Here is a 23,152-nt window from a genome sequence, read left to right as displayed (position 1 = left end):
ATAATTTAGGCAGACTGAATATGTTAGGGGATAGATACTGTATGCTTGGAGTGAGTGAGTAAGTGAGTGAGTATCGCCTTTATCAATATTCAGCAATACCTGATCAGGGGACTCAAGAAATTGGCTTCACACATTGTACCTATATGTATAGGGAATCGAACCCGGGTGTTCGGTTCGACGAACGAACGCTTCAAACACCAGGTCACCCGCCACCTTGTTGACGGTTAAAGGTATATGGCATAACCGTGTTTCTCGTTTCTTCTGTACCTTGCTTGTGATATTGGGGTGATGATACTACGCATTGAAAAATCACAGTGTATGGTGTAGAGGGCAATCTACACTCAAAATAAATTGTTTTGTTCTCTTCATCAAAATGCCCTCTTTATCAGGCAATAAGTATATATTCTATGATTTCATAGATCTACTACTGAAACTGGTTTTTGTTATGTCACATTGGTGTCTTGTACTGAAGACAAATCTGCAGCTTTGAACGTTCTTGTTGCTTTCCAGGCGGAAACGAAAGTGATTTGGGTTTACTTCAATGGTAATTACTAATGTTGACAGCGAGTCTGTGTTTCAGGGTATCACACAGTGGTGTCTAGTACTGAAGACAAATCTGCAGTTTTGAACTTTCGTGTTGCTAAGAGAAGTAGTTCTAGACGGAAAAAGTGATAAAGGGTTCTCTTTAATGGTCATTTACAGATGGTGACAAAGAGTCTATGTTTCCCCGTCTGATATCATTAGTCATGCGATAACTGTCCGGCGTGACAGTAGGTCGCCATATCGAAACTGTTGTTTCGAAACTAGTCATTTCAATTTCCATTCATGATGACTTGACATTGTAGGACCATTTATGGTGTTTGTGTTGCGTGTGAGAAGTTGCTGGTGGCAAATATTGACGCTGCTGATATCTTAATGCATAGTGGGTAAAGTTGACGCTGCTGATATCTTAATGCATAGTGGGTAAAGTTGACGCTGCTGATATCTTAGTGCATAGTGAGTAAAGTTAACGCTACTGAGATCTTAGTGCACCTGATCTGTGAAATGTTTGGCCCAGTGTAATACCGTGCTTTCCACACACATATTTACACACGTCAAGCCTACAAATTTGGCTAAGAGACAAAAATACCGTTTTGGGTTGTTCCGAAAATTTCATCAACCAAAACAATTTCTGACATGCATAGGGAATATTGCATCATTTTGTATCATGAGAATGACAATGAAAAGGATTGAATAAATTATTACTACACGTTTACTGTATAACTTCCTGATCCACCCACGACATCAATGTGAGGCGACTGCTTGTGTTTGTCGTGGTCTCTGTAGGCGAGGTGATGGATGTATCGCATTGCCGCCCACGCAAAGTCACGTGGAACGTGCCAGAATATACCATATATTGGGTTAAAATACGCCTCAAGTAGGTATCGCGTGAGCGACATAATACATGCACTTAGATGCAGTATTTTGTTAAGTCCTTTCTGTCCTGAAGTAACTATTCTAAATTATCTGATCACCAAGTTTTATCAATGCACCATTAAATGTCAGTAGTCCGTTATTCCAACAGATATAGAGCATATTATATGAGTGCCCATGACATACTATGTTCACGACACGAGTGCCTAAATGTTGGTATTTCCCGATATACCGATATTTAGGCACGAGTGTCGTAAACATAGCATGATATGAGCACGAATATAATATTCTGGGCCCTTATTCTCAAAACGTTCGACCGCCTCCGTGGTGTAGTGGTTCGAGCGTCCGCCCGGAGAGTGGAAGGTTGCGGGTTCGATCCCCGACCACGTCATACCAAAACACGTTAAAATATGGTACTTCTTGGTCCCTGCTTGGCGCTCGGCACGGCATTAATGGGTACAACAAGGACTGGTCGGCTCGGAGTCAGTATAATGTGTCTGAGTGGGGTATTCATGCTTCACTGCGGCATGAGTGGGCTAGCACGACGTTTAACTCAACTTCACCTCACCTCGAAACGTTCGTCGACCTAAGAATTCTTAACTTTGATCGTAGCCAATATGTTAAGAATGGACTTAAGACGTTCGTAGGGTTACGAACGTTTCAAGAATAGCTCACCTGTTTATTATGGAAGTCGTCAAATTGAGGAAAATAGACCCAAATTTACTTTCAAACATATAATAGACTAGCTACCCGCCGTCGTCGCATGTAGAACGCAACTTCACAGGAGAAACGTGATGTTATATCATTGTTCATGACGTCACGTCACCATGACAAAGTGATATTTTACCCAAGGGCATCGTATGAAAAATATGAACCCCGATATTTTCGCCCTTGTAGGTAATAAAGATAGACAGACAGACAGACAGATAGAAAGACAGACAGACAGAGACAGATAGACAGACAGACAGATAGAAAGACAGAAAGACAGAGACAGATAGATCGACAGACAGGCATACAGACAGACAGATAGATAGATAGATGGATAGACGGACTGAGAGACAAGTTGAACAGATAGACAGATAGACAGACAGCGAGAGACAAATAGACAGACAGACAGACAGATAGTGATGTATTGAGGTATATGGTGTTGCAGCTACTCTTGCAAACCATGCAGTAGCGTTTTGCGAACGTTTGTAATTTTGGCGTTCTTTTACCCGTCAGTTTGCTCTGTAGAATATATCTATTGTCCGTATAACGCGAACAATCGCCTTACTGCCCAAATCTACAATAGGTACACTAGTGATGCCAAACACATCACTTCCTTAAATGATTAACTTAACATTTCCCGGGTCCCTTTAATCAGCATTATTTGAACATTATAACAGCTAAATTTCTTCCCCTCAGATCTGCGGACAAATGGTGGCAAGTTGACATGTAACATTCTTTCCGCCTTCATCTGGTGTCGTCAGTTATTGTACATATACCGCTCAGTTAGGAGCCAAGTCGGTGGCAACGGTCACATTCACGAGGATGTCGTTTATCGGATGTGTGCGAGTGAAAAGCTGATGATTTCCGTAGATTTCACAGCATCAGGACATTTAACATCCTTTTCCTCTCAAGTACAACGATGGGGGTCGGGGTTGCGATGGGGAGGGAGAGAGGGGTGTTCTATGTATATAAACTACCACTTATATCATGAGTTAGTTTAGGTATTCAAGACAATACACTCACGATACGCTCTATAGTTAAAGGTCAGACTCAAGACACTCTCAATTCAAGGCTTGACCAACGAGGCGCTCTATAGTTCCACAATACACTTACGATACGCTCTATAGTTAAAGGTCAGACTCATGACACTCTCAATTCAAGGCTTGACCAACGAGGCGCTCTATAGTTCCACAATACACTCACGATACGCTCTATAGCTAAAGGTCAGACTCATGACACTCTCAATTCAAGGCTTGACCAACGAGGCGCTCTATAGTTCCGCAATACACTCACGATACGCTCTATACTTAAAGGTCAGACTCAAGATTCTCTCAATTCAAGGCTTGACCAACGAGGCGCTCTATAGTTCCACAATACACTCACGATACGCTCTATAGTTTAAGACCAGACTCAAGACACTCTCAATTCTAGGCTTGACCAACGAGGCGCTCTATAGTTCACGACAATACGCTCATGACACGTTCTTTTGTTCAAGACAATACGCTCACGACACGCTGAATTCACGGCTACGTCTGTTTCACTGGTTCATGTTTGTTTATCTCAGTCCAACCTTAGCCCTCTGCCCCATATCCTGTTACCCTATGAACATGTTAGTGCGCGTCTCACAGGGGTTCTGTTTGTATATTGTTTTACGCCGTACTCAATATTCGAGCTATATGGCGACGGTCTGTAAATAATCGCGCCTGGACCAGACAATCCTGTGACTGACATCATAAGCATCGATCTACGCAATTTGGAAACGATGACATGCAACACTCATGTCAGTGAGCCTGGCCATCCGATCCTATTAGTCGTCTCACACAATTAAGCCAAGGTTGCTGAAAACTAAATCTTACCCGGATCTTCACGGGTCCGTCTCTCATGAAGGCTGAGTTACATGCATCGGCAGTGTCTACTTGCGACGTCACGGCCGTCCTCATGACCAGAAGTTACTTGCAGATAATTAACTACCGAGGAGTCATAGCAATGAAAATGACACAGTCGACCCTAGTAAGATAAGGAGAGTACAGCTAGCCTCGGGAAAACACCCGGGTCACTGCATACTGATGACGAAATATAACGAACAAAGATAAAGTTAAGATAACACACAAGAATCAGCAATATTCCAGCTATATGGCGACGGTCTGTAAATAATCGCGCCTGGACCAGACAATCCAGTGACTAACATCATGAGCATCGATCTACGTAATTAGGAAACGATGACATGCAACAATCATGTCAGTGAGCCTGGCCATCCGATCCTATTAGTCGTCTCACACAATTAAGCCAAGGTTGCTGAAAACTAATTCTTACCCGGATCTTCACGGGTCCGTCTCTCATGAAGGCTGAGTTACATGCAAACAAAGACAAGGGTAAATCAAGGCTAAAACAGTAAAACAAAGACAAAGGTAAATCAAAGCTAAAGCAGTAAAACAAAGACAAGGGTAAATCAAAGCTAAAACAGTAAAACAAAGACAAAGGTAAATCAAAGCTAAAACAGTAAAACAAAGACAAAGGTAAATCAAGGCTAAAACAGTAAAACAAAGACAAAGGTAAATCAAGGCTAAAGCAGTAAAACAAAGACAAAGGTAAATCAAAGCTAACACAGTAAAACAAAGACAAAGGTAAATCAAGGCTAAAGCAGTAAAACAAAGACAAAGGTAAATCAAAGCTAACACAGTAAAACAAAGACAAAGGTAAATCAAGGCTAAAGCAGTAAAACAAAGACAAAGGTAAATCAAAGCTAAAACAGTAAAACAAAGACAAAGGTAAATCAAAGCTAAAACAGTAAAACAAAGACAAAGGTAAATCAAAGCTAAAACAGTAAAACAAAGACAAAGGTAAATCAAGGCTAAAACAGTAAAACAAAGACAAAGGTAAATCAAGCTAAAAGCAGTAAAACAAAGACAAAGGTAAATCAAAGCTAAAACAGTAAAACACAGACTAAGGTAAATCAAAGCTAACACAGTAAAACACAGACAAAGGTAAATCAAGGCTAAAACAGTAAAACACAGACAAATGTAAATCAAAGCTAAAACAGTAAAACACAGACAAAGGTAAATCAAAGCTAAAACAGTAAAACAAAAGACAAGGGTAAATCAAAGCTAAAACAGTAAAACAAAGACAAAGGTAAATCAAGGCTAAAGCAGTAAAACACAAAGACAAAGGTAAATCAAAGCTAAAACAGTAAAACAAAAAGACAAAGGTAAATCAAAGCTAAAGCAGTAAAAACAAAGACAAAGGTAAATCAAAGCTAACACAGTAAAACAAAAGACAAAAGGTAAAATCAAAGCTAAAGCAGTAAAACAAAGACAAAAAAATCAAAATCAAAGCTAAAGACAGTAAAACAAACAAGACAAAGGTAAATCAAAGGCTAAAACAGTAAAACAAAAAATCAACAAAGGTAAATCAAAGCTAACACAAAGTAACAAAGTAAAACAAAGACAAAGGTAAATCAAAGCTAAAACAGTAAAAACAAAGACAAAGGTAAAGCTAAAACAGGCTAAAGACAAAGTAAAAAAGCTAAAACAGTAAAACAAAGACAAAGGTAAATCAAGGCTAAAGCAGTAAATCAAAGCAAAGGTAAATAAAACAAAAGTAAAACAAAGACAAAGGTAAATCAAGGCTAAAAGCAGTAAAACAAAGACAAAGGTAAATCAAAGCTAACACAGTAAAACAAAACAAAGACAAAAAGGTAAAACAAAGCTAAAACAGTAAAAAACAAAGACAAAGGAGGTAAATCAAAGCTAAAACAGTAAAACAAAGACAAAGGTAAATCAAGGCTAAAACAGTAAAACAAAGACAAAAGGTAAATCAAAGCTAAAACAGTAAAACAAAGACAAAGGTAAATCAAGGCTAAAACAGTAAAACAAAGACAAAAGACAAAGGTAAAAATCAAAGCTAAAAAACAGTAAAACAAAGACAAAAGTAAAACACAGACAAAGGTAAATCAAGGCTAAAACAGTAAAACAAAGACAAAGGTAAATCAAAGGCTAAAACAAGACAAAGGTAAATCAAGGCTAAAACAGACAAAAGACAAAGGTAAATCAAAGCTAAACACAGTAAAAACAAAGACAAAAGGTAAATCAAAGGCTAAAACAGTAAAACAAAGACAAAGGTAAATCAAAGCTAAAACAGTAAAAAAAGAGACAAAGGTAAATCAAGGCTAAAACAGTAAAAAAGGTAAAAAAGACTAAAAGCAAACAAAAAAACACAGACAAAAAGGTAAATCAAAGCTAACACAGTAAAACAAAGACAAAGGTAAATCAAGGCTAAAGCAGTAAAACAAAGACAAAGGTAAATCAAAGCTAACACAGTAAAACAAAGACAAAGGTAAATCAAGGCTAAAGCAGTAAAACAAAGACAAAGGTAAATCAAAGCTAACACAGTAAAAAAACAAAGACAAAAGTAAATCAAAGCTAACACAGTAAAACAAAGACAAAGGTAAATCAAAAGCTAAACAGTAAAACAATCAAAGGTAAATCAAAGCTAAAACAGTAAAACAAAGACAAAGGTAAATCAAAGCTAACACAGTAAAACAAAGACAAAGGTAAATCAAGGCTAAAGCAGTAAAACAAAGACAAAGGTAAATCAAAGCTAACACAGTAAAACAAAGACAAAGGTAAATCAAAGCTAACACAGTAAAACAAAGACAAAGGTAAATCAAAGCTAAACACAGTAAAACAAAGACAAAGGTAAATCAAAGCTCAAAGCTAAAACAAAGACAAAGGTAAATCAAAGCTAACACAGTAAAACAAAGACAAAGGTAAATCAAAGCTAAAAACAGTAAAAACAAAGTAAAACAAAGGTAAATCAAAAGCTAACACAATCAAAACAAAGTAAAACAGACAAAGGTAAATCAAAGCTAAAACAGTAAAAAAACAAAGACAAAGGTAAATCAAAGCTAACACAGTAAAAACAAAGACAAAGGTAAATCAAAGCTAAACACAGTAACAACACAAAGACAAAAGGTAAATCAAAGCTAAAACAGTAAAACAAAGACAAAGGTAAAAGGTAAATCAAAGCTAAAACAGTAAAACAAAGACAAAAAGACAAAGGTAAATCAAAGCTAAAACAGTAAAACAAAGACAAAGGTAAATCAAAGCTAAAACAGTAAAACAAAGACAAAGGTAAATCAAAGCTAAACACAGTAAAACAAAGACAAAGGTAAATCAAAGCTAAAGCAGTAAAACAAAGACAAAGGTAAATCAAAGCTAAAACACAAAGACAAAGGTAAAAACAAAGACAAAAGGTAAATCAAAGCTAACACAGTAAAACAAAGACAAAGGTAAATCAAAGGCTAAAACAGTAAAAACACAGACAAAAGGTAAATCAAGGCTAAAACAGTAAAACAAAGACAAAGGTAAATCAAAAGCTAAACAGTAAAACAAAGACAAAAGGTAAATCAAAGCTAACACAGTAAAAAAGACAGTAAAACAAAGACAAAGGTAAATCAAAGCTAAAACAGTAAAAAAACAAAGACAGAAAGGTAAATCAAAGCTAAAACAGTAAAACAAAGACAAAGGTAAATCAAAGCTAAAACAGTAAAACAAAGACAAAGGTAAATCAAAGCTAAAACAGTAAAACAAAGACAAAGGTAAATCAAGGCTAAAACAGTAAAACAAAGACAAAGGTAAATCAAATCAAAGCTAAAACAGCTAAAACAGTAAAAAAAAGACAAAGGTAAATCAAAGCTAAAACAGTAAAACAAAGACAAAGGTAAATCAAAATCAAAGCTAAAAAGTAGCTAAACAGTAAAACACAGACAAAGGTAAATCAAGGCTAAAACAGTAAAACACAGACGAATGCAAATCAAAGCTAAAACAGTAAAACACAGAAAAAGGTAAATCAAAGCTAAAACAGTAAAACACAAACATGGGTAAAAAAGCAAAGCTAAACAGTAAAACACAGACAAAAGGTAAATCAAAGCTAAAACAGTAAAACACAGACATGGGCAAAGCTAAACAGTAAAACACAGACAAAGGTAAATCAAGCTAAAAAAGCAGTAAAACACAAAGACAAAGGTAAATCAAAGCTAAAGCAATAAAAAAAAAGAAAAAGGTAAATCAAAGCTAAAGCAGTAAAACAAAGACAAAGGTAAAATCAAAGCTAAACAGTAAAACACAGAGACAAAGGTAAATCAAGGCTAAAAGCAGTAAAACAAAGACAAAGACAAAACAAAACAAAAATCAAGGCTAAAGCAGTAAAACAAAGACAAAGGTAAATCAAAGCTAAAACAGTAAAACAAAGACAAAGGTAAATCAAGGCTAAAGCAGTAAAACACAGACAAAGGTTAATCAAAGCTAAAGCAGTAAAACAAAGACAAAGGTAAATCAAAGTTAACACAGTGAAATAAAGAGGGATTTCAACCAAAGTAAAACAAGAAAGGCAAATGTAAACAATGTTTCCAATACAAAAGCCAAAGGTAAAACAATCAACAATCTCAAAAATAAACGTACATCGTAAAACTACTGTACCACAATGTAAATACAAATATTTTAAGCCATGTGGCCCTCGCTGATCGAGCTTGTTTCTTCTAAACTTAAATTTTCCTACCATAAAAAAGTCGATAATATATGTTGAAATTGTATTTCATTACTATAAACTGAAGAATTGTGAAAACATCTTGAAAATGACCTAGTTCTGTTTGTTTTTTCTAAAACGTTGAACGTTATATAGGGACTAGTCATTTATTGAAGACAGCGAAAATACGATACAGAATATGTTATGTTGTCTGCAAAATGTGATACAGTCCTCGGACCAGTGACAATAAACGGCCAGTCCCTAACACACGACTTAATGTTCAAAACGGTCGTAAATCCAACCGACTCACTCACCTTTACGAAGTATACCCGCGGACAGAAAGGGAATTATGAACCGTATGAATTATCCTTAACTACAACGGATCATGAAAATATGTCAGATTGTACATGCCTGCGTAAACATCGCCTTTCGTGCTAGTTAAAGTCGAGTAAAAGTCGCCAAGTATGTTGTAAATTGAACGACGTCTGACATGACGCTCTAGGCTGTCATTCCCCAGAGTATGAAGCCATGAGTCCACGTATAAGGGGATTTATAACGAATTTTATTACTCGTGAAGAACCGGATTAGATTTGGCCTTCAGTAAATCCTGCTTGTCGTAATAAAGAGGCGACTAACGGGATCGGTGGTCAGACTCGCTGACTTGGTTGACACATGTCAACGTATCCCAATTGCGTTGATCGATGTTCATGCTGTTGATCACTGGATTGTCTGGACCAGGCTCGATTATTAACAGACCGCCGCCATATAGATAATAGAATATTACGATAATCGTTTATTATATATGTGACCCAAACAAAATATAACGACTTTGTCATTCGGAGAGATATACACTGCAATATCCCCTCTATGCCACGCACAGAAAAGAGTTGTACGTTTGTATACAGAACTAACAGCGACTTTTATTAGATTATATCAAAAGATATACAGCATTCATGAAAATGTCAACTTTGATGTCAATAAGAGGTTTCAAATGGGAATGACCACCTCTGGATCATACAACTCGTTTGACGGCCTCAGCATGTATTGTTATAAGGTAAAAAATGCATCCCTAAAGCAGTAAGACAATTACATCAGACTCCGTATATAGAGTTACAGTTTGGCTCATGTTAGATAACGCCCAGACATTGTTGGGAGACAGAAAGTCTAAAGAGAATGGCGTTAGTCGTAAGTTAGAAATATATATATCGCTTGAGACAGAACCCAATAATAAATCAATCAATATTGGGGGAGTTACCGAACTGTATTTACCGATAATTTTCCAATCATAATATTCATGAGAACTGGGACGGATATAGGATTAACGAATCAAAACGATGGGTTGAAACAGGTGATCAGGATCAGGCCAGGCTCGAACCATATAAAAAGATAGGTTTGGCACTGAGCGAGTGTGCGCGCTTTTAAGTGACCGAAGCCAGTCCACGTCACTCAGTTATCTGTGTGGTACGAGCCTATCCTGTCTGTTGATGAAGTTGTAGTTAGAGAGATGGACTGAGACAGAGTAAAACTATGTGAGTATAAACTTGGTGTTGCGTTTATCTATGAATGTATGTGTGCCAGTACATGAATGTTATGTGGCTAGTTGGGAGTCACGGTCGTCCGACCCCCCCTCACTCCCCGACTTAGCATCCGGCAACGGACCAAGCGAGTGGAGCGCCATAGCAACATCTCCCCGAACAATGTGGAACGACCATAATTAACAGGTAACTGGGGTAGGGTTTACTAACACCCAAACGCCAGTTACGACATGGTGGAGATTGCGGATTTTCTTGAACAAAATGTTTAAGACGATTCCCATTGCTATTTTTCTTATGGTCGTTCCTACCCTTTCATTCGCTTGCGCGGACGTTTGACGACGGTAGGTTCCCTTTTCGCGGATCGGATATGTTACCTGCAGTTTTCTTCTTAGGGTATTTGGAATTGTAATGTCTCGTGAGAATGATTCAGATGCATCTACATCATATGACAGTCCAATCTTTCGTCCCATCACTTTCAACATTTTTACTAATCCGACCCGCCTTGGTATAACGCTACCGCTGTTTCAGTTTTCTAACCCCCTTAACGATCACCCTCAAACTGCTCCTCCGGACCTCTCCGTATCTCTTTCTCAGGAAGATTTAGAATTTTCATTTTCTTCTTTAGATTTGTCATCTTCCAGTAGTTCTATTTCTGCCCCTGAATTCAATATGGGCGATTCCACTTTAATGCCAGAACATTTCACAGGTAGAGAGACTCGTCTCATGCTGCCGAGTGGCTTGACCGTTTTATTCATTTTGGCAATTATAAAAAGTGGACTCATGCGCAGAAAATTGAAGTTTTCCCGCTCTTCTTGAAGGACGCGGCATATCTATGGTTCCGAGATCTAATGGAATCCGCAGAGGAAGAAATTATCCGTTTCGATGAGATTGAGAAATTGTTTAAGGAAAAGTATGTTCATCCGACAGACCGTTGGGCCCTTTTGGAAACATTTGTGAGTAGAAAGCTATCCCCTACGGAAACTGTAGATGCTTACTTGGCGGACTTGACCGAGACGGCTAGTCTGTTAGGAAAGTCAGACACGGACTTAATGGATGCCTTTGTCCGGGGATTGGATGACAACAGTATTTACATCACGGAAGGAAAATGTTAGTCCACAGCAATATTGTACCCCTTTTTATCTGCATATCAGCTCTTTCGGTTTCAAATTCAATTCATCGTCCTCAAAGTTAGGGTAACCTAGCCCAACAACACCCGTAGCAGTCGCTTAAACTGATTTATCAGATTCCAGTAACTTCACGTTTACCGGCAACGTTTAAGAGGCGCGACTTACTGGATTGGGACACGCACCTCAGTGACTCTGTTGATCCTTGCGGGTAGTCTAATGGTTGTCGCGTTGTTCGCTCGTCGCGTTGAAGACCCGGGTTCGATTCCCCATATGGGTACAATGTGAAAGGCCCTGTTCTGGTGTCCCCGCCGTGATATTGCTGGAATGTTGCTAAAAGCGGCGTAAAACTAAACTCACTCACTCGTTGATTCCAGCCTCGACAGCCGGATCGTTGGTCTAATTATAAATCATTGATTATCTGGCCCAAACTCGATTATTTACAGGCTGTCCTCCAAGAGCTGGAATATTACCGGTTGCTGCGTTCAATAATAAAATATGAAGATTTGAATGCTGTGTCGTAATTATAACTGACGACATACGTCGGCTTCGTCCAGACCCCCCTTCCACAAAGCAACCTTAGCGATACGACTATCCAAAGCCGACATGAAAGTATGGGGATTACGATCACCTTATCTCTACATCCGCTTTAATAAAGCCTTTATTAACGGAGCCCAAAAAGAGGACGTTCAACTCTCTTGGCTGCTTACCCTCTAACCTAACCATAACACCTTACATGCCATATATGGCAACCGGCACTGTTAGAATTGGTCTTGAGCAAGCCAGGCATGTGCTTGTCTGAGAGGCGAGTAACGGGATCGGTTGGTCGGTCAGAATCGCTGATGCACATCATTAATATTTAATGAATACAACTTAACATCACAGAGGCTGCTCCTATGATATTCTACGCTTTGAACTATGACCGAGCATTAGTCACGCTTCCTGTTGAGATGGGACACACAACACCAACTTGTAATATATGGCTTTCGTTACAACTAGTCCTATACTAGTTAAACGGCAGGAGGTGTCTGTTACCAGGACAATCTAGAAAGCTAGAAGTTCGAGTACATTAAGTAAGTATAATGTACATATAACTCTACATAGACTGAGTGTGGGGGACTATATATGTCAAATTGTGTTTTTGCATGAGGAACACGAGGTATTGTGGAGTATTCTTACTCCTTGATCGGGTGAATGAAAGATGAAAGCACATAGCTGTATATGTACATGTGAAACAAACAACAGCGATAAGATAACCAAGATGGACACTGACAAAGAAGGCCAGTAGCTGATTGGGCAAACAGAAATCAGGAGTAAACCCAGGTACGGACAGGTGTTTGTTTCTGTTTGTTTGTTCGTGTTCAACGCCGCACTCAGAGATATCGGTCTGTAAATAGATAAACCAGTGATCAACAGCATGAGCATCGATCAACTGGGATACGATGACATGTGTCACAAAGACAGCGAACCTGACAACCAGTTCTGATAGGTGAAAAAACACCCACCCAAAAAGCCACTAGGGGTAATATAACGCTCTGGGAGACTATGGATCGGGGTGGTGGTGTTTGGTGTTGATATTATGCAAGCCATCTGAATGGAAGACACAGATGTTTAATTCAAGCGCTATTGTAAGTCCCAAGCGCTGGACAGGTACGTTCCTTGGTGACTGTTGGTGCCTTGTTGGAATCTCCCGATGTCAATAGCCTCGTGTAGCTTTCACTGACGCTGTACATATGAATTCTAGGTGCCATTCAAAGACTAAATAATTATATATACATCGATGTTTAGGAGTCACGAAGTTCTTTATTAGAGCGTGACAAGCACACACGTGCGGAATTACTAGAAATTCTAGGGGAATCCCCTGATCAGCCCGCTATGCTCAGGTCACGTGTTAGATCTGATGCAGTGTTTGGTCCGTGTATGACAGTTGGTGTAAAAGTCGGAATCTAACGCTTAGTCTCTGAAATTGTGTAATTTGGGTAGATACAAATGACTCCATTAAATACGAAAAGGGGTTTAATTGAGGTTGAATATTCAGATCCTGAACCTGAGGAAAATCGAGACTTGCTTTTATGTGAAGTGTATGTGTTACTTAAAGGGCGGTGTTGAAGGAAGTGATTTGATCCAGGAGCTGTGAGACAGAATGGGCTTGATAGACAGATTGGAGAATGACAAAAGGTATGATAAGAGCCCTTTTCTGCCCTTTTAAATGAAACACGTGCGCCGTTTCATAAATCGAGTAGACATCCAACGCTTGACCGACATACTGTCTATGAATATTTTATTACAGAATATATGTTTCTCTCTAAAATACATTTTATAGCTGAAGCTGATGCCATAAATTGGAATAGCTAGTTAGATTGTTTTATATCATCTAATTTTGCTATAAATAAATTCATATATTCCACAGTCGTGGTGTGGAAACACAACTCGTTTCCCTCCCGCAAAGTTCGCCTTTTAACTTAAACTGGCAACTGGCTTCGTAGTACATCAACCAAAACTGTGGAGGTCGGGTTAGAATACGTCAATAATAACATATTCTTGTATGCGGTCTCGTCGCTCTATGGCTGCAACAACGCCGATGCATCGTTAACATATTCAACTCATGTGTACGGGGTGACTACAAGGTTGTGATTCTCGATGACCTTCAGATTGTACATCGTACCGTTGTCATCCCACAACGACGGCAATGGACGCTACTCATTATATCAATCAGTGGATTGTCTGGTTTAGACCCCGTATGTTTACACGCCGATGACATGTAGCTGGAATGTTGCTGAGTGCAGCGTTTAACAACTACAATAGAGTTGACTGACTGGTCTTAATGTTGCGGAGTGGTAGTCTAGTGGTTACAGCGTTCGCTCGTCACGCCGAAGAACCCGGTTCCATGTCCCACATGGGTACAATGTATGAAGCCCATTCCTTGTGTCCCCCGCTGTGATATTGCTGGAACAATGCTAAAAGCGGCGTAAAACAATACTCACTCACTCATTATGTGATATACAACACGTCCCTTCTACCAGATAAACAAACAACAGGACATAATGAGCGTCACTGCGTACACCAGTGTTGAGAATCGAACCAGCGTTCGTCTGGTTGAGCGAAAGCTTTACACTCACTATTACCCCATACGAGGGCGGCGTCACATACTTACAGGTCGGCTATTTAACAATGCATATGATCTGGTTGACAGACTCACTCATTTCTTCTGAAATAGCACTAAGTGCAGATATTGAGTTGATGTGTTATTGATGTGTAAGTTTGAGCATAGTGTGTACAGCATCTGTATGTATCTACCAACAGTTAGGTATGGTCCACTTCCTCTATATTTTAGTGGAAATGCATGCAACGAAACTACAGTTATAGGGAATAAAAAGGATTAGTCCCTTCGAGTTCTTTATAACCGTAATTTACTGTACATGTCATTATTTCTTTTTTTCTCTTTCCTTTTTCATTCATTCATTCGTCCGTTAGTTCGTTCGATCGTCTGTCCGTCCATCCATCCACACATCCATCAACCATCCATCCATCCAGTCATCCAACCATTCCATGACATAGCATTACATGACACAACGGTCGTCACGGTCAACTAATGATTGTTTGTAACATTTATATATAGAATAGAGTGTCAGTTGCAACTCTTTCACGATTGTTCCGTGAGATATCCGCTCGTGCGATAAAAATACACCGGAGGCTTATAAATCCTTACATTCTAACTTATGTAATCCCGGGGCCAGACTGAACACGTTATCAGCTTCCCATTGCGGTTGACCGATTTAGTCCTCACGCCTATCACACATGATAGTATCGTGGCTCCGCCATAAAGTATAACAAAATTCCTCGTCACGAAATCCTTTCGCGAGAATGATAATTTCCTATTGACGATTACAATGTATGTTAATATCGCCAGATCCTTGATGAAAGCAACAACAAACACTTCAGCCGGTACTTCGTGGCAGATCACATTTCATTAGGTGGCACATTTAATGTATGCCAGTGACTTTTCATGTAAGCCGTGCTCGGCGCGATTAAGCACGTGCGTGGACAAACTGATATTATTCTGACACCACACACCGTGGCCTCAGCAGTAAGTATGTTTACTTTGCTGGGTGATAAAACGGGAATTGTTACAGTAGTGACATGAATTGCTTCTCTAAAATTGTTAGAATTGTTTTTGTTTGATGGTCTTGTACTTGCTGAAGGAATCGGAAATGGTTCTAACAGCACATGTTATTTTATTGCGGACACACGCACACGCACGTGCATTTTGAGATAAAACATTTTCACGTTGAGCAATTTTGTAGGGGATCTAGTTTAATGAGAAATACGTGTGACAGCACAATGTGACCAGCTCATTATGGTGCAATATTACAACTAGATTACGTGATTGTTTAATAATGCGAATTTCCAAATCATAAAGCGCGCCACTCCTTTTCCTCAGAGCCGGTTCAGCTGAATACACTGACGATGTTCCTAGAAAGCACTTTAATGAAAAGTAAAACGTATTGAAATCATGGATTATAACTCTGAATCGGATATACATCACAATCAGAGTTCAGCACACTACAACTTCTTTCATAGCAGCAAATAACAGCAAATAAGCGGTTAGATTTTTAAGCAATCAAACAAACCCCTTTTCCTAGTATAGTATGCACTTTTCAAAGAAATCTGTCATGCGATAGTGATGTTTTTAGGCCAATCTCATATAGACTTGTTCATCTCTATTTTCATTTCGTGGGTCACGTTAAACAAAGCCCTCCTTCGCTATAGTGTTATCATAGCTGAAACACAGTGCTCATTTAGTATGTTGTCATAACGGCGAAGTATACAGATTTCCACCGTGTCTTATATACGCACATTAAAACCATCCTTATTCTGTCCAAGAAAAGAGCAACGATTCGGTGTGTTGAACCCGGAAGTTAGCGCTATGAATATTCATGATGTGACGTCACGGGGAAGCCCCAGCCACTCACATTTTGTGTTATTTTCATCCAAGGTCAAGGACGGGTCAAGCCACCATAGATATGGCGCAGGGGAAGTATCTCTACGAGATTCCCTATGGCGTTACAAGAGAAATTATCATGTCAATGGATGCAGACAAGTCATGGGAGCATCTGGGTAAGTTGTCTTCGAATGCCTCAACAATAATCAAAGACAACGAGTGTCACGTCATGATAGATTGTTTCGAAGCAGTGTACGTCCTTGTGTACATCACTCGAACCAATGCGGTGATTCCGTTGACACGATTGGTAGAAACTGCGTACACGCATGATATCTGGTATGTTGGTAGCGATAGGAAGTTCCTATTCAAGTACAATCCCAAATATTTAATCTAGCTGCGACATCAACGGATCTAGCTTAATACTCATCATATATAAATCAGGCGTCGTATAACTATAGATGTACTGTAAGACGATCATAAAAAGCAAGACATCTATGTATATAATAGATGCCAACGAAGCTCGACGATTACGTGACAATTATTCTACACTCTAGACAGGTATTTGACAGTTTGAATGATAGCTCTGTGCTTAAAGCTACACTTGTATAATAGATAGCCAGTAACTTACAAATGATGAGGCCAGCGGGTTTGTTATAAAGCAGGTTAAGAATAGTCACTTAAGGATTCTTGTAACTTCAGAGTTTTGTTTTCTACTGACTCCTTTGAATGCATTTTGTATTATGTTTGAAGACACTTTTAAAACCATCAGGAATGCAACAAATATTGTTTCAAAACACATTCGTATGTTAATGTGGGTCACATGTTGGCTTTAAGTTTTGGTCAGTCAGATAACACTATACATCAGTTTAGGAGGAGCGAGAGAGAGATCATGAGTTTGGTTTTATGCCATTTTTAGCAATATTCCAGGAATATCACAGAAGTGGTATCATGATTGGTGGTTTCATTGTACCTGTGTGATGAATCGACATTGTACCTGTGTGAAGAATTGAACTCAGGACTTTGGCGTGATGAGCGGACGCTTTTACCACTAGGCTACCCAGTTTAGGGGGAAGTTCTGAATTTGGCGATGCTGGTCCTGGATGTGTAACACTTTACTGAAACCCATGCACAGGATCATTATCAGGGTAATGGGGCACTAGTGGCATATTTGTCTAAGGAGCCGCTGTGTGCCTGTAGCTGCATCCCTTGGACACCCCTGGAACCTGGACATAGGTTCAAAGCCTGATGTGCAGCACTATACCCATTGCTTGTAGGTTTTACCAAAGTGCTGTACATCTAATCTGCATCAGTTTGGTTTTTCCTCTCTCGTTAAACCTACATACCGTCAGCTAACTGGAATACTGTTCAAAGTGTTGTTAAACCCAGGTCAGTTAGTAATAAGGACGAAATATGAGATTCCAATCCCCAATTCATTGGTGCACATTTGTAGCTTTAGACGCTCTGTGGCCACCCTGACCTCACAAAACTGATCAACAACAACAACTCAGAAAGCAACATCTTAGACACTTTTGAATTTTTCTTACAGCTGGAGAGATAGGATACAGCTTTGATAAGATCAAGTATTTTGAGCTTGAGTATCAGAAGTACAGCGGCAGCCCAACCAAAGCTCTTCTCTGGGACTGGGGAAGCCGTAATGCCACAGTCAAAGACCTCCATAATAAACTGAGGGTCCTCAATCGAGTTCGAGAGATGCAAATCCTGGAAAATTATGGTAAATTTTGACTGTTTTACATCCTGTAAAGTCTCTGTGAGGGTAGGTTGACACATGTCAATATATCCCAATTGCATAGATTGATGCTCATGCTGTTGATCACTGGATTGTCTAGCCCAGACTTGATTGCTTACAAACTGCCTTCATGTAGCTTGAATGTTGCTGAGTTCGGCATTAAACAACAATAAAATCAAATCAAATCAAACTGGGGGGGTCCCTCACTATGACCAGTCTAGAAAATGAACAGGTTCTGGCACAATCTAAAAATAAAAAGATTTCTTTCTGATGAGACGATGTAATAAGTTCCAAATGGACAAAAGTGACAATACTTTATGTTGTGGCTATTTGATGCACCTGTTTGTTTGCATTAACACCTAAATGGATTTACTAATGAAGGAATATTTGTCTACTGTGGTAATTAAGTGGTCAAGAGTACCGACACCTGATTGGCTGAAAAATCATGTATCCCTTAGTTTGATTGTGTGATCAATACATCCTCCATTTTTAATTGACGCTACCTTTCATGTTTATCACAATGATCACACAGAGAAATAATGTTTTGTTGTAAAACATCTGATTTTAGTCAGATTGGTCCTTTCAATTTCATTTTTGCAAAATGGCTTCCATTCTGAAGCAGACGCACGAATTCCTGAGTTTTCATGTCATCTCAACCTCTTTGCATGTCGTAATGTTCTGTCTGGTAATGGCGATATGGAGATTTTGTTATCACACTGAGATGTCAACTTCATTCTTGACTATGAGCTTGATGGAAGCTACTTTGTTTTTAAGATCCAGTTCTTGAAACTTTGCATGGATCCCGTTTAGAGAAAGTTCCCAGCAGTCTGTATCTCTTTATAAAGATACACCCATATTGGATTGTGTGTTCAGATTCAGTGACTTGGCTGGCTGCCAGTAATTGCTCGTACGATGTCACTACAGATTACCAAGTGCTTGCATGCATAATTTTAAGAGCAATTTTTTAGATCCCTTTAACACTTTGTATTACTTTAAGTCTGTTTGTTTGGTGTGAGCATGCGATTGTGATTGTTGGGTTTAATGTTGGATTCAAACCCATAATCCTAGTTTCTGCCATTCCAAAGGTGATGCAACCCTTCATAGTAAATGGCAGCATCATTGACACATGGGCCGCCATACCTCATCGTTTGTAGGTGATACGCAAAGATCTGGTGTAAACGTATACATAGCTGAAAAACTGATGTCCGTAAGGAAGCATCCTACAGTGCTTTATGATTAACAAAAATATGTTTTAGTTGCCACTGCTAAAGAGCCCAAGCTCTCCAACAAGCCAGAGAAGGCCTTTAACAGCGACTTTGAGGAACAACATCCGTCAAACAGACCAGTCCCGAGTCTTTCCTGCATCAACACAGATGGTAAGTAAATACAAGTTAGTGAGTGAGTTTAGTCTTATGCTGCTTTTAGCAATATTCCAGCAATATCACAGCGGAGGACACCAGAAAGGGGCTTCACACATTGTACCCATTTGGGGAATCAATACCTGAATCTTGGAAGTAACAAGCAAACTAGAGAGATAGCAAGAGAAATCTAGAAATCCCTTGTAATGAAATATAAATTAGATTTGGAAACTGGAAGAAACTTGATACATGAAAGGTCTTATGAAGATATTTGGAAATATTCTATATGTATGTTTCCAATAGGTACACTGTATATCATCATGATTATAGCAGATTGTATGCACTTAAACTATGAAAACTATACATTTACAAAACATTTTGCTGTTTTTTGCTCAGGAAATATTATTTCTTCTGTTTCCATGGATATAAGATTAGACTTTGTCTCTGAAAATGAGTTGAAGTAGAGTTTGGTGTTTCTGGAAGAGAAGTGAGACAATTATCATTGGTCCACATTGCAGACACTATTCATTTTGCTATTTTTCTGTCTAGATCAAACCTGAATTGAAACATTTTGTGTAGAGGAAAAGCTTTGTCTCCATGAATAGCATACCCTGGCTGCAGCTTCAGTGGAGCTATGTTAAAATTGTACTTGACACTCCCGACAGGCTTTCTAATCTCCCCCACCCAGTCATCACACAACCAGCTCACACATCCAGGTCATGTCTTGTGCATTATTTGCAGCTTGTATACTCTTAAAAAAAAATAGGGGAACCTGAACTTTCAATTGGGATAGGAAATATATGCATTAATAAACTTTTCAAAGACAGACATCTTATGAAAGCACCACCATTTCTCTTTATCACCACCCCTAAACACAATGCATGGGATGCACGTGCACAATGCAATGTGACGTTTTTTGAGAGGGTCGATAAATCACTGTAGTCCATTAATTTTGACAATCATTTTGCATCACACAGTTGTTAGTGTTTGTTTCTAGCTGTTTTTGTTTTTTCTTTTGAAAATGAAAATCTTACGCATGCAAATTTCACACCAAACACCAATCATCTTTCAAGAGCGAAAGAAAGTGCTGTACAAACAACTATGGTCATAAGGAAGTGCAAGTGGTAATGCCCTCTCAAAACATTCATTATTATCATATCAACATTGATTGACTCTGATATATCTCCCAACTGTTTCAATCGTAAATTAATAATGAAGTTCCCCTACTTTTTAAAGAGTATACTTGCAGGAAAGATTAGATTAGTGATCTGCTCTGGGGAAAATATGACAATCCTGCAGACACTTGAAAATAATATCAACAGGGACCAGAAATATATTTATTTAGTTTTTGCCTAATTTTTAAGTGTTAATTATGGTATATCCTTTTCCAGATCTACCAAAGCCACCACCTCCGAAACCGCAAGTGGATGATTCCAACTCCAACGAGATCAACTTTAACCAACTAAAAGTCACAGCCACTAAATCTAAAGTGTCATCCAAGATCCATGTGGATGTTTCCGAGAAGGAGAAACAGTATGACGATAAAGTGATTCCAGGCACTAAAAGTACCAATTCCATCCCGTCAGGACCTTCAATGTTTGGAAAACGGGTTCCTCAAGAATCTGCTTCCTCAACAGAAAACAAAAGTTCGAAAGCATCTGAAAGCACGGACTCCTCTTCTTTTGACTTTTCATCGATTGAGAAGTCAGATCCAATGAAGGGATTTGAGAGTTTAAAAAGTTACATGAAAAGTGATAATTTGAGCTTCAATGATGCAGCTGCACTTGTAGGCACGCCATTCTTTGAATATAAGGAACTGTTTGAGGCTACGGAAGGATTCAGTTCCTCACATAAACTTGGTGCTGGTGCGTTCGGAACTGTCTATCAAGGCCTACTGAGGTGTTCAAGGTGTGCCATTAAGAGGCTTGACGAGGTAAACATGGTAGACAGGTATTTTCTTATTAGGCCAGACCAATTTTATTTCTTGTTTTACGGATTTTTGTCCTCAGAAAACCTAAAGGCAGGAGGGAAAAAATAAAAATATATAAATACTAAAAGTATTTTACTTTTGTCAATTTATTAAATGTATATGGGGTAAAACACAATCTAAAAAAAAAAATTCTTGTAAATTTACAGTTTTGACCAATAAAACATTAGGATTATAATTTTTGAGCGGGGGAAAATAAACTTCTTCTTTTTTTTCTTATTCTTGAAAAAATACGACCAGCGGATCTGTAAAACAAGAAATAAAATTGGTCTGGCCTTATGGTGATTTGTTTTGTTAAAATGTTAGCTAAAACTTGTCAACTTTAGACATTTGTGTTTTTTTATGACCAGTCCTGTTCCGTTACGCTAAGAAGTCGTAATGTTAACTGATTAAGCTTCTGTCGTACGACCTGTCGTAACTCTATAGTGTACCATAGGCTTCAGAATGTTGTAGTGCTACAAACGTTCTGTGGATCAGGACCCAGATGACTTGGTTTTACCTTATTTCAATAGTCCACAGAGTATATAGCTAGTCCTGCTTGAACATGACAGAAATGTTTCAGGAGTTTACGTTTCAGTCAGTTTATGGCAATATTGAGACACTGACGACTGTTTCAGAATTATAGCTCTCAAATGCAACCATTCAGTATGAACAACCATTGAATTTTTAAATGTCCTCTGCACAAATTAGATGTCATGATGATTTTGGGGTAGAAATGGTCCCAGGTACCTCATACTGGTTGTAAGTTCTGACATAACAAGTGATGAGATCAGAAACATGCCCACTCTTAATAATGTCTTGTGATCACAGACTTTAAATCTTCTGCATTAGGTCACAAGTTTGGAGTTATCTTTCCTTTGGTGTGATTAATTTAATTCAATTATAGTATTTCAAACATATTAATTATTAAATAAATAAAGACTTTGAATGACATTTAAATAGAAGCACATAAAGGGGAGATGTATTGATGTCAACTTCTAAAATATGAAGAACACAATGTTCTTTCTCCTTCATCAGATGAATAGAGCTAGGAAGAAGATAGCTGTAATTCTACTCGTGGAAAACAACATGCGTGATAAGAAAACAAAGGTGGACAGGGGAAGGCAGTAGCTAATATTCACTAATTGTTCACAAGCTGTTGTAATAAGCTGTTTAGAATTAGTTTTGATTTGAAGGATAGAATTAGTGAATTTCTTATTCTTTGGTGCAAGATTAAATAATGGTTTCTTTCACAAGACATTGTGTGCAGGGGTGGAAATAACTTTTTATTACCCATGAGGGTGAGGAGATCCCGTGTAATATCTTTTTGATATTTGCACAGTGTGCAATTTAGTGATTCTCGACGTTGATTGGTTGATCGTATATTTGTACATTTCATTGGATACCGGAACTACTTTCACACACTACGCTCATTCATAAAGTTTCATCGATTCATTGATAAATTGACATTATGTAGTGTAATCACACAATCCGAGATCTAAAAAAGAAAACATTAAGGTTAAAGAATATGAAAATTCTTTTTATTAGACGTTATTATTTTGGAATAAAACTGTGTTATAAATAGTAGTCTTTTTAAATTATATAATCTTTAAAAAACCCACCAAAACAATCGTTTGCATTGTTTGTAAACAAACATGGCCGCCGTTAGGCTAACCCCGATCAAGGTCACTTACCTAGTTAAAGTTGACGGTGACCAAATAGGAAGAGTGATAAAATTTTACAGCCCTTGAATTCCCAAAACCTGTTTTTGTTGAAACTGAATTCGGGGAAATAGAAACAGCAAGATACCGACTAAAGATGTTTTCTGAAAGTGAAA

General features: G+C 38.4%; 1 protein-coding gene across 1 annotated transcript in view; it reads left to right on the top strand.

Annotated features, from left to right (window-relative positions):
- Window positions 1–23,152, top strand: part of LOC124254681 (interleukin-1 receptor-associated kinase 1-like) — a 36,800-nt gene that overhangs the window by 1,214 nt on the left and 12,434 nt on the right. Inside the window, exons 2-5 of the mRNA XM_046688529.1 lie at window positions 16,299–16,420; window positions 17,791–17,976; window positions 19,248–19,367; window positions 20,741–21,282. Of these exons, the coding sequence (XP_046544485.1) occupies window positions 16,327–16,420; window positions 17,791–17,976; window positions 19,248–19,367; window positions 20,741–21,282 (942 nt within the window). The 5' untranslated portion in view covers window positions 16,299–16,326. The remainder of the gene's footprint in view (window positions 1–16,298; window positions 16,421–17,790; window positions 17,977–19,247; window positions 19,368–20,740; window positions 21,283–23,152) is intronic.

This window comes from Haliotis rubra, unplaced genomic scaffold (genome assembly GCF_003918875.1).
Source record: "Haliotis rubra isolate DU_JTF1 unplaced genomic scaffold, ASM391887v1 Scf58, whole genome shotgun sequence".
NCBI classification, from domain to species: domain Eukaryota; kingdom Metazoa; phylum Mollusca; class Gastropoda; order Lepetellida; family Haliotidae; genus Haliotis; species Haliotis rubra.
The sequence above is the reverse complement of the archived record's forward strand: the minus strand, read 5'-3'. Positions and strand labels throughout refer to the sequence as shown.